The sequence below is a fragment of the Tupaia chinensis genome, unplaced genomic scaffold (genome assembly GCF_000334495.1).
Source record: "Tupaia chinensis unplaced genomic scaffold, TupChi_1.0 Scaffold000606_1, whole genome shotgun sequence".
Lineage (NCBI taxonomy): Eukaryota > Metazoa > Chordata > Mammalia > Scandentia > Tupaiidae > Tupaia > Tupaia belangeri.
In genome coordinates, this window is record NW_006160124.1 from 741,975 (window position 1) to 754,281 (window position 12,307).

The 12,307-nt window shown below is 37.3% G+C and overlaps 1 protein-coding gene across 1 annotated transcript in view; it reads left to right on the forward strand.

The window, feature by feature from the left end:
* The window catches only part of ELAPOR2 (endosome-lysosome associated apoptosis and autophagy regulator family member 2), a 116,907-nt gene that overhangs the window by 79,690 nt on the left and 24,910 nt on the right, over positions 1-12,307 (forward strand). Inside the window, exons 16-17 of the mRNA XM_027775852.1 lie at positions 7,086-7,182; positions 7,822-7,923. Of these exons, the coding sequence (XP_027631653.1) occupies positions 7,086-7,182; positions 7,822-7,923 (199 nt within the window). The remainder of the gene's footprint in view (positions 1-7,085; positions 7,183-7,821; positions 7,924-12,307) is intronic.

Consider the following 12,307-nt stretch of genomic DNA (forward strand, 5'->3'; position numbering starts at 1 on the left):
TAGAGAGAGAGAGAGAGAGAGAGAGAGAGAGAGTCATCACTGGAATCTGGAGGAAAAGAGCTTTTCATTGATGTAGGATCAATCACGTGGTTGTTGAGTGGATTCGTATAAGATGATAAATTTAAAAAATTAGAGGAAGAATTGATAAAATGGAAAAATAATGTATCTTTGAAATGTTTTGCACTGTGAATAGATTTGCTTGAAGCTTAAAAGAAAGAAAATCTAATTTTATAGTAAGAAAAATTGCTTTTAAAGCTTTCTGAAGCTTTGAGATGGTGCTTACCTTCCTCCTTATCTGAATGATCAGACATTTGTCTAGGAACCATTAACTGGTGTTTTGTTAATTATTAGTATTATTATAGTAATGTCTCCTTTTATGACCTGGAGAATCTATATGTACACATAATTGGGTTAACATACAGATTCATTGCCTTTCTTTTACTTTCCTTGCTAGAATTGACTTACCCTGCCCCCCCAATCCCAAGTAAATTCCATTGTATGTTTTAATAGTATCAGGACTGTTTCCTTTGTGGATCTTCCTAGATGTGGCCTTCCCAAGGTGAGAACAAGGTAAACCACTTGCTCAGAAGTGGCTTTAATGCTGTGGTCATACTTGGAGAGCATTTCCTCTCTTCATTCAGGCTTTCAGCAGGGAACACATTCCCCATGTTTTTCTTGACTACAGCTGTTTTTTTGAGTGTTCCAAAAACTATCATGTGGGGCATACACGCGCTATGGAACCCTGCCATTTCCTAGTCTTCTGTTTACCTTTGCCCCAGACAAAAGCTGTAAGTAGTGTGGAACGATACTGCTCTGTAGTAATAGAGTGGTACCCACTGCTTGATGAAAACTAGACCTTATGCTGACTCACTGTCACAAGGAGGAAAAACATAGTAAGACCCTGGTTCTTGCCCTCTATTCTGTATCTTTTCAGTAGGAATCAGAATATACTGGTTAGGGAAAGGAGTAGAGAAAGAAGAGAAGGTTTGAAGAGTTGACATGATTTGTGTATTACACAAGTGGAGTATGGATGAGCACTGGTAGTCCCAGTCTCTAAAACTTTCTAATCCCTAGTCTGAGTCTTTTCCACTCTGACATACTGTCTCAGCATCTTATTCTCTCATTTAATTTAGTCTTACATCTAAATAAACAATGATGGGAGATAAAGTTGCCTCTTATTAAACTATGTCAGTTATTCCAGATATAAAACTTATTAATACCAATTATCACATGTCTCATAATTGTGGGGAAATATCCAAAATGATTACTGTGGAAATCAGCTACTAGTGTCTAGATTTAAGCCTTTTTTTTCAATTATTTTCTAAGAACTAAATACAAATGATCTTAACCTACTATTAATTCTAAACCATAGGCTGGCACACTCTGCTTAGTTATTTTGTGATATCAACAGAAGACATGAGGTGGTGGTACAACTAAGCCCCAAGGCAGAAGTCATTACTTTCTGCTCTCTTTTTAGAATAGACGATTCATCAATGACATGGTGAAGATTTATTCTATCACAGCCACTAATGCAGTTGATGGGGTGGCATCATCCTGCCGTGCCTGTGCCCTCGGCTCTGAACAGTCGGGCTCATCGTGTGTCCCCTGCCCTCCAGGCCACTACATTGAGAAAGAAACCAACCAGTGCAAGGAGTGTCCCCCTGACACCTACCTGTCCATACACCAGGTCTATGGCAAGGAGGCTTGTATTCCATGTGGGCCTGGGAGTAAAAGCACACAGGTAAGCAGGTCTGTCTGTCAGTTTTCCCCACAAAAGCACATGTTAGTAGAGAAGTTTCAGGGTTTCCCTTTGTGTTTCTCTGGGAATTATTAAGTTGTTATTTATTCTTAAAAAAAAAGAAAAAAGGCTTTTCCATTCCCTTTCTTGTCTTCCCTCCTCTAACAATTAATGAGCAATTAATGTGTGCCATGAAAGTGCTAGTTACTGGAATATAGACTATTAAGAGAAGCACCCAAATAAGAATGCTTTCCAAAGCTATTAAAGTGATTTCTTGTGTATTGTGAAGGTAGAACAAGTGCATTACCTACACGGCTGACTATTGCCATTATGTGGAAAGGAGCTAGTCTACATTATACATTTTAAGGACAAAATAGACATCATGTTATGGATGAAGAACAAAGCAGTTTCCTTTTCTGTTTAAACTGGTATAACAGGGAATTTTGATTATTTCTGAAAATATCTTTCTATAAAAAACTTTGAGAATATTTTTACTCTGACTTGAAACAAATTCCAAACCATCTGAACTGTGCCTAGAAAAGTCCAGAGTTTAAAAATCCCCTGTATTAGAAAATAAAATAAGAATAAAATAAAATTACTGAAATAATTTATAATTTTACCTAGAGAAGTTCAGAGTTTAGAAATTATCTGTATTAGAAAATAAAATAAAACAAAAATAAAATTACTGAAATAATTTATACCTAGAATTTTTTAAAGCACAGTTTTACTACCAGCTAATACTTTATTTCCTACTTTCTTGTTTCTTTATATGTCTTCATCTTTAATCAAAGGACCACTCAATTTGCTATAGTGACTGCTTTTTCTATCATGAGAAAGAAAATCAGAGTTTGCACTATGACTTCAGCAACCTCAGCAGTGTGGGCTCACTAATGAATGGCCCTAGCTTCACTTCCAAAGGAACAAAATACTTCCATTTCTTCAATATCAGTTTGTGTGGGCATGAGGTGAGTTCTGGCTGTCAAGGCAAGATAGAGTTGTATTTCAGCTCTGATTGGGTTGATATTTTCTGTGTTAATGAACCAATAAAGTCCCTATGAAAGCTAATACCGAGTGTTAGAAACTGAGCTGTGATTGCTGAAATACTCTGTTGCCAACTAGCATAATGGCAGCGTTCTCCACCAGGGGCAACCTTGTCTGGTTCTCTGTACATCAAAGGACTTATCCCTGAAGGTGAATCCTAAAGCTGGGAGTTATATGTAATGCTTTGAGGATTCTTTTGCTTTTGTAAAAGTAGGTCAGACTTGTCAATCCCACCTTTTTTTTTTTTTTGAAGACAGTTATGGTTTGAGAAAGTTTTACTGTTGTTTATCTTGTCAGTTTTGTGTTTTAAAAAGAAAAAGACTTTAAAGAGGAAGTTTGTCCAAAATAAAAAGAAGTATGAAAGTGCAAATGCCAATTGATAAGGTAGCCTCTACTTAAACATAATAAGATTTTAATTTTCTGTAGGAAGAAGCAGAACTTTAATTGATACTGGTAATGGGGAGAGTTATAGGACTGCATGATATATGTACATATATATGTATATATACATATATATACGTATACATATATATACATATACAGTGAGAGAGAGAGAGAGAAGGAGAAAGAGAGAAGGAGAGAGAGCACAAACCTTTCCCCCTGCAGTGCAATATGGTCACACCAAAATCCCTTCTCCACTTCTCCATTTTGTTGGAATTTGGGGCATGAATGTTCATGTGCTTGATGTATTTTTCAAAAGCTGGGGTCAGGATTCAAACCATAGTTGACCACCTGGGATCCAGCTTCCTTAACCACTAGGCTGTGAGTCTGGCTCTGTCCAATACTTTCATGGACATACTAGGTTGGTGTTGAGATATCATATAGGTGTATACCATTAGCAGAAGTGAAAGCGTAAGATGTTTATTCCATGTCTATTTCTGTATTAACATTTGTATCTACAGTTGTCTTCATTATGAGATACTGTGCTAAACTTTGTACAAATGATATAAAAAGAGATCTGATGAGCACAACATTTTCTAACAATAGATCTGTAAGTTTTACATAGTATGACATTTATGCTATCCTGATTTACATGGGGTGATCTGACATACCCACTAGACTGCTTAGTCACTCAGTTTTCTCAATATATAAATGTATACTGTGTATCTGTTCTTATGTGTCAGATACTGTGTGAAGCAGTGAATAAGATTAATTCCGTATCTATCACACTTCTCAATCTTATTCTTATATTATCATGGTTACCTTTTGCCTTTTCTCTCTTCTTCCCTGTCTTTCTTTTGTTCTTGTTCTTTTCCTTTCAGTCTTCATTATTTTCCTCTTTATTTCCTCACTACTTTCTTTCTGCTCTTTTCTCCTGTTTCTTTTTAGCTTCAACATTTTAGTTAGGTTTAGTAAAAATGTATGGCACCTCCCTGAGTCAAGGGATGACAGTTCTTGGCTGAGATTACCAACCACATCAAGACAGAGAAATCTTTATGCTTTTGTTTTGTAGGCCTGTGAATACATTTAAGACCAATAGAATAGCTGTCTGTATTCTTTTAAATTTATCTGAAGAAATTATTGGAGTAAACTCTAGCCCTTTGCAGTGGAACTACAATATATTCAAGCATACTACTTAAGTAGTCTTTCAATTTATAGAAGTGATATCTTCCAACTAACCTCTAAATGACTAGAAAGTAAACCCATGCATCCCCTTCAGCTATGGTGTAATTACACTATTGTGTAACTATGAGCAGATACACATAGTTGAACCTAAGACTAGGAGTACTGGGTTGCTGTTTTCTGTGTTGATGAAGCAATACAGTCCCTATAAATGCTAACACCAGTGTCAGACACTGAGCTGTGTTTGCTTAAATACTTTGTCACCTTCTAGCATATAGGCCATTGTAGTGGTCAACAGTTTAGAACTCAGGCATTGTCCTAGGGTTTTGCTGCAACAATGCTTTTATCCCTTTTTCTTTAGCTTTTACTTTATCCCTTTGCCACAGATAGGCCCATTAAAAGAAGGAAGACTGAGTCTTTTCCTTTGTCGCTAAAACTTTCAGCAGCAGTTTGCTGGTCTCTTTTCATGCATCATTATCCTGTGAATTGAACACTGTGAAGAGGACTTTTATTTTCTTAAATTGGATGGCTTTCACTCAGCACAAACGATGCTTGTAGTGGGAGGGGCAGTACAGCCTGCAATTACTGTGCTCATCATAACTGCACTGGCTCTCAACACCCATTGAACATTAGAATTGCCTCAAAAGCTTTTTAACCATATGGATGCCTGGGCCTCACACTGGATCAATTAAATCAGAATCTCTGTGGTGAGGAAAGAGAGAGACGTTGTTCTACAGTGAGAGTTGCTAGCTAGCTGAGACTCAGTGCAGAGGCTGACATTCAATAAAATCTCTTTTATGACTCTGTTTTCCTAGGGGAAGAAGATGGCTCTCTGTACCAACAATATAACAGACTTTACAGTAAAGGAAATGGTGGCAGGGTCAGATGATTACACCAATGTGGTAGGAGCCTTTGTATGCCAGTCAACTATTATTCCTTCTGAAAGTAAGGGTTTCCGAGCAGCCTTGTCATCACAGTCCATCATTCTGGCAGATACATTTTTAGGTAAGCTTCCTTGGCTCACATATGCATGCAGGCATTTATTGTAAAATTATGGTACTCGTAACTTGTCATTGCATTGGAATTTACTGTCAACCTGAGAAAAACTGAGGCCAACTATGTGAATAATGTAACAAGATCAGAGTGAGGATGATAGTCAGGTTCCACAATATCTAACTTGCCCGAGACAGGTATGCCAAGGTCTCATAGATTTCAAGATGGTTATAAAGGAGAAACCACAAGAAGAGGTATGATTACATCATCATTTTGGGATTAATAGTGAGGACGAACTGATACCAACCTTTGTTATTAGCAGGACTGTCAGCATCATTTGTTGTCAGTTAAACAGGCAGTGTCTGGGCAGATGTCTTCACAGAAGTAGTCCTTGTGACTGTTCATGTTATCAGACATAGTTGCCTGAGAAACACCCCCTCCATGACCTTCCCTAGTGCCCTTTATTTATAGTTTAACACTAGTTGACGGAGATGATTTCATTTTGGTTCTGACAACTTTCATATTAGCATAGGTGATTAATCTCCACAGGTTAACTCTGAATCACCACATAGTAAAATATGTAGAATGTCCCCCCATGAGTGAGGTCTTTTTATCAGTCTTAGTGAACACAAGGAGCTTCTGAATTTATATATTAATTTGTATATCATACACACTTTTCTGAGGCTCTGTGCCTTTCATTAGATTCTCTAGGAGTTTAGGAGACAACATAGTTTTTAAAATACCTAAAACTAAATTAAAAACAGTAAAAAAAACCCCTGACAATATAAACTACATCATAATATTTGCCATCATTTTTCATCATCTTTTCTCAAACCAGAATAAAGTTGGTGACAAGTAGCAAAGGTGAGGTGTTGAGTTTAGTCCCCATGTTCCCTTTGTCTCTGTGGCTCTGGCACATGTAGCAAAGTTTTAAGGAGGGTCCAGGTTTCTAATTAGTGATACTTAGGGAACAAATTCATAGAACCTTCTGGGTAAGGATTAATAAGGTTGATCATCTTGGGTAAGGATTAAGAATGTATGATTTTAACAAGCTTTATAGGTGATTCTGAGGTGCAGCCTGCTTTGAGAACCATTGCTATGGACTCAAGAAGAATTTGACTTTAAATTTCAGTACCACGGTCAGTTCCTGAATTTGTGCTTCACCTTAGGACTATTGTATCACAAGCTAAGGTTGCTGTATTAATTGCATTTTGGCTTTGCCATTATTTTACCTACAAGAGATAGGGGCAAATGCCTTTTCTGCTTGTTAGATTAAAACAATTTGGGAGTTGTTTCAAGGCAGTTATTTGGGCACAAAACTTTTCGCTTTGTCATATTTGTCTGTTAAATTGAATATCAGTAAAAAGCTCTATGAGCAAAGTGGCCCAGATGGTTTGACAAAATTCACCAGAGGATGACAACTTTAATAGAAAATTCTTGATATGTTAGCACAGGAAGGGACTTTGAAGATCATCTAAATTACTGCATGTGTTTTACAGATTTAGGAAATAAGACCCAGGGAAATGAAATGACAAGCAAAATTAAAAACCTAGGGAGTAGAATTTTTTCTTTTTTATTCTCAAGACTTAGAAAAATTCCTTATTCTTACCCTGAATGCATTAATTTAGTACAATATTTCTGATAAAATGACAGTCATTAAAGTAAAGCTATTTTCTATTCAGATATACAGACACTAAATAAATCTAATTTTCCCATATTGCTTAATAGTTTCCTTTTAAATGTCATCTAGGAGTGACAGTTGAAACTACATTGCAAAATATTAATATAAAAGAAGATATGTTCCCAGTTCCACCAAGTCAAATACCAGATGTGCATTTCTTTTATAAGTAAGTGAAGATATTGCTTTCCTTGACTATGTTTTTAATATATGGAACTCATGTATCCACAATCCAGAATTGCGTAATGACATTCTGAATTGTGAGCTCAATTCACAGCAGCAGGGAGGCTATATTATGTCACTTCAGGGTGCCTGGCATGGAGCTTGCACTGAATAATCAGTAATTGATTCTTAAGTGAAAGACTTAATAAAAAGCAAAAACTATGAAATATTTTGAAGTCTTTATTTCATATAGTTCCTCTCAAATATATTTTTTAAATTAAGCAATAGAGAGATTATATATCACTGTCTAGGCAGTAATTATTCATAATTCACACATCAAAACATCAGCCTAAGTAGATATGACACCTGATTTCTTTAAAAGTTTTTTGGTTATCATTTTGATTAAAATGGTAACAGCTCTGTTAAACACCTTGATAATAGTTTATCACTGTCCCTTGGAAAACAGTCAACTTTGCATAGGCAGTGAAAGTAAATGAGCTGAATTTTATTTAAATTTTAAATTAGTGGCCTTTAGTAACTTTTTTCATTTATTCATAGATCATGAGAACAATTTTACACATAATAATTTTGTCTTTGTAATCTGTATCATGTCTGTTTTTTTAAAATATCATTTGCCTTTAACTAGGTCTTCTACAACTACAACATCATGTATTAATGGCCGATCAACTGCTGTGAAAATGAGGTGTAATCCTACTAAATCTGGAGCAGGTGTGATTTCAGTCCCCAGGTATTCTTATTTCTATGTGATGATTCCACATGTGTATTTGTTATGAGGAAGAAAACCTCTCTAGAGTCTTAGTATCTTAAAACATTCTCTATGGATAAGCAGAAAGAAAACAGGAGAATCTGTAGGTTTTTGCTGTAGGGATATGTTGAGTACCTATTAAGAAGAGATGTTGGGGCCAACAGGTGGCCTAGTGGTTAAGGCACTGGACTTCCACATGACCAACTGCTGTGCAAGTCCTGGACCTGGTGGCTTGAAAATCATGCTGGTGCATGTGCATGCATGCCCAAAATCCTGAGAGGAGAATGGAGAAGGGATTGTGGTGTGGCCATCCCTCAGGAGAGTGATAAATTAGTGGCCTTTAGTAACTTTTTTCATTTATTCATAGATCATGAGAACAATTTTACACATAATAATTTTGTCTTTGTAATCTGTATCATGTCTGTTTTTTTAAAATATCATTTGCCTTTAACTAGGTCTTCTACAACTACAACATCATGTATTAATGGCCGATCAACTGCTGTGAAAATGAGGTGTAATCCTACTAAATCTGGAGCAGGTGTGATTTCAGTCCCCAGGTATTCTTATTTCTATGTGATGATTCCACATGTGTATTTGTTATGAGGAAGAAAACCTCTCTAGAGTCTTAGTATCTTAAAACATTCTCTATGGATAAGCAGAAAGAAAACAGGAGAATCTGTAGGTTTTTGCTGTAGGGATATGTTGAGTACCTATTAAGAAGAGATGTTGGGGCCAACAGGTGGCCTAGTGGTTAAGGCACTGGACTTCCACATGACCAACTGCTGTGCAAGTCCTGGACCTGGTGGCTTGAAAATCATGCTGGTGCATGTGCATGCATGCCCAAAATCCTGAGAGGAGAATGGAGAAGGGATTGTGGTGTGGCCATCCCTCAGGAGAGTGATTTCTCATTCTCTCTCTGTATCTCTCCAGTGGGTGCACGCACCCTATGGAAAGAAAAAAAGGGAAAGTTATTTATTGTTTGCCTTTGTGACTCCAACAGAACAAAAATCTGCATTTACATAAGTTTTTTTAAAAAATATGTTCTAAGCAAAATATCATTTTTATATTCTGAGAAAATGGTCTTCTTGATCAAATTAAACTATCTTAATTATTTTATCTCCCTCCCCCCTACTATCTAATATTATATCCATTTATGTGAAGGAATTAAAAAAATAAAACAGAGGGAAAAAAATAATGGGCCCTTGTCCACTCTCAATACTTCTCTGCTCTTTAATGGCATAGTCATGTGCTATTTGCTTTGTGTCTAATATTCTTGGGAATTATGTAAGCAATATATAATCAATCACACTGTTTGTATTCTTGCATTTATTATTACTGTTTAGCTTCAGTTTCTTTTGGAGCTGGATTAACAGATTTTCTGGTTTATAATATTAGATCAACAATGAACTAGCTGAGTGATCAAGATTAAATAGTATAACTTCCGAGTCATAGTTTCTTTCTCTAGAGGATATTTTTGTGATAAATTTTTAACTGTGTAGTGTTTTGATTGGTGGTGGTAGAATCACCAAGGTAAATCTGACCAGAAGGATACATAATATAGTTCATTTACCTGATTGGCATTGAGGCAACAGTTCTCTAGGGTCTAGATCAGATTAATATGGATCACTTGAAGCTGGAACGCTAGGGGAAAATAAGCCATTTCATGAACTCAGAAAAATTGTCAACTTAGATATCTGACAACTACTTTTTTTTAGGTTATTGCCATATGGTGCTTGAGCTGATGAGAGAGAGAGAGAGAGAGAGAGAGAGAGAGAGAGAGAGAGAGAAAGTGAGAAGAACTGACCCCTCTGGGGGAATGTCCACACTGGAATTTTTTCTCCTCCGTTCTTCTCCTGGGATTCTGGTCATGTGTGCACATGCATCCAGTGTAATTTTCAAGCTGCCAGGTCTGGAACTTAAACTGGATCAGCCATGTGGGAGTCCAGCACCCCAGTCACCATGCCACCTGCTGGCCCTGGTAACAACTGCCTTTATGGTGACACTGAGTGACACTTAATGGTGACACTTTATGGCGACACTGAGTGACATTTAACTGTTCTGATTCTTATCTTTCACAGTTCATGATTTATATTATTTATAATTTTCTTAGGGCTAAGGTACCTTTGGATCATAGTTTGATATGCAGAGTTTTCTCAACCTTACTAGCAAAATTATATATAGATTAACAAAGAAAATAACTAACTTAATTTTGTTTTTGATACTTTTACAGTAACCCTTGAGAGATTTTAAACTCTCTTGCTTGTGTTTCATGAGGATTGGAAATCAGTGGTCTAAGCATTGCTTCAACTATTTGTGTATCTTAAAAATCATTACAGTGGACACAGCATTTGGGCTTTGAGGGGTGGTGGTATAAAAGCACAGTAGTGTTCATTTCTCACTGTGTTTCTTTGGTTCTCATTAATTACTCCTCTTACCTGTTCAAGGTGAGAGAAGAATGCAGTGAGAGAGCACATAATGAAAGGAAATAGACGTTAATGGAAGGAGTAGCGGGAGGCAGATGCTCACGGGTGTCATGTAGTAGAGGGTTCTCTGCCAGCCTCCAAGGTAGAGCCACAGCAGCAGCCCCCCCCCCCTTTTCCTTATAAAATGGGAATTCAGAGTCCAGCTATGAACACATGTTTTTCATCATTCTCTGATATTCCACCATGTAACTTTGAATTCAGATGCTTATTCTACGTACTGTGTAGCACTTCTAAGGTTCTCTTTGGGACCTAGCAATAAATCTCTCTTGAGTCTAGTCTGTAGAATATACCTGGGTGTTTTCCAAAGCCCCCTCCAGATCTCTGGCTCAGGGAGATGATGACTAAAGATGAGATCTGTCGTTTAGGAAATATATCACTCTAACTTTCCTAAGGTGCATTCTGAAATTGTAGTACAGAAAATAGTGGTCTGGCCCCATAGCACAGTGGCCAAGCCTTGGGCATTCGGAGCCATATCCCACATGGCTGGCTGTGGTTTAGGTGCTGAGCCCAGCAATTTGAAAAACATGCCAAGCATGTGTGCATGCATGCCCCAAATCTTAATGGGATGGAGAAATGGAGGGAAAGGGATTGAGGTTTGACCATGTACCTCTGGGGGTTGCTTTTTCTCTCTCTCTCTCTTGTGAGTGCATGCACTCTCTGGCAATAAAAAATTTTTTGAAAAAAGAAAAAGGAAGTAGTCTAATGGGTTAACTGATGGCATCTAGAAACTGCATTTTTCTCTATGTGGAGGAGAAAAGTTTCTCTTTTGACCTCTAGCAATCTTTGCCATTTAGGGAACTTAACTGTCTTTGCCAGAGTTGCTCAAGATCACCTGCAGCAGAATACCATGGGGTACCAATTTTAAAAACTGATTTCTGGGCCTTCCCTAAAACCTGCTGAATCTCTGGGTATTTAGCACAGAAATGCTTTATAAAACACAAGGCAATTATGATGCATGTGAAAACTGAATAACTGTCTTAGCCCATATTTTGGAGATTTGGCTTGTTTTCCTGAGACCAGATTCTGAAACTTTGCTCGCACTTTAGTTTTCTAAAAAAGCTCATTTAAAATATTGCTTTCTACAGGGTGGAGTGTCTCATCTATATTTTGAACCTAAAGGACACAGACCAGTTCTCTAGGCAGCTAGCTACTTGGGTTCCTCAGTCTAATTAATGTGCTTTCAGTTCTTGCTTGAGTCAATTTCCCATCAGGACACAAGGGGGAGCTCAGGGATCAGAACATGAGAAACAGCGGCTTGTGGTTTGTCTTAAAATCAGATTTTTTTTTTTTCTTCTTTTTTAAGCTGTAGGGCTGAATACAGATTTCCTACTAAGAGGAAAAAAAATGTTAACAGAGCCAGCTTTCCAGAGTACTTTTGAAGAGGACTTGCTTTGCTTTTTTGTTTGTTTTAGAGCTTTAAGTTCTCAAGAGTTCTTAGAGAAAGAGAGAGAGAGAGAGAGAGAGAGAGTGGGAGGGAGGGAAGAGAGAGAGAGAGAGGTTAACTGGATACTTGTCTGGAAAAGCCTCATAGACTGACTAAGAGGTTTTCAAAGGGAGTATGGAAGGGGTGCTACCCTTAGGAATTCCTTTATTTATTTATTTTTCAGACAAGAATCTTCACAAACCAGGCAAAGGTGGCTTTAGCAATAGTAATATTGTTTGGGACTTTCTATCTTGGTGGTCTAGAAAAAGGTCATAAGATCCCCAGTCCTGGAAAAGTGAGAGTGTCTTTAGACTGCCTTCTCATCTGCAATCAGAAACCCCAACCTGTCTGTTTTTTTGGGTAAATGCAGTGAGTTTCTAATTCCATAAAATATGGAGGGCATGAGATGTTTTAGGTAAACATTTAGCAGCGTGGTGTTTGAGGTAGATGAAATCTGAGA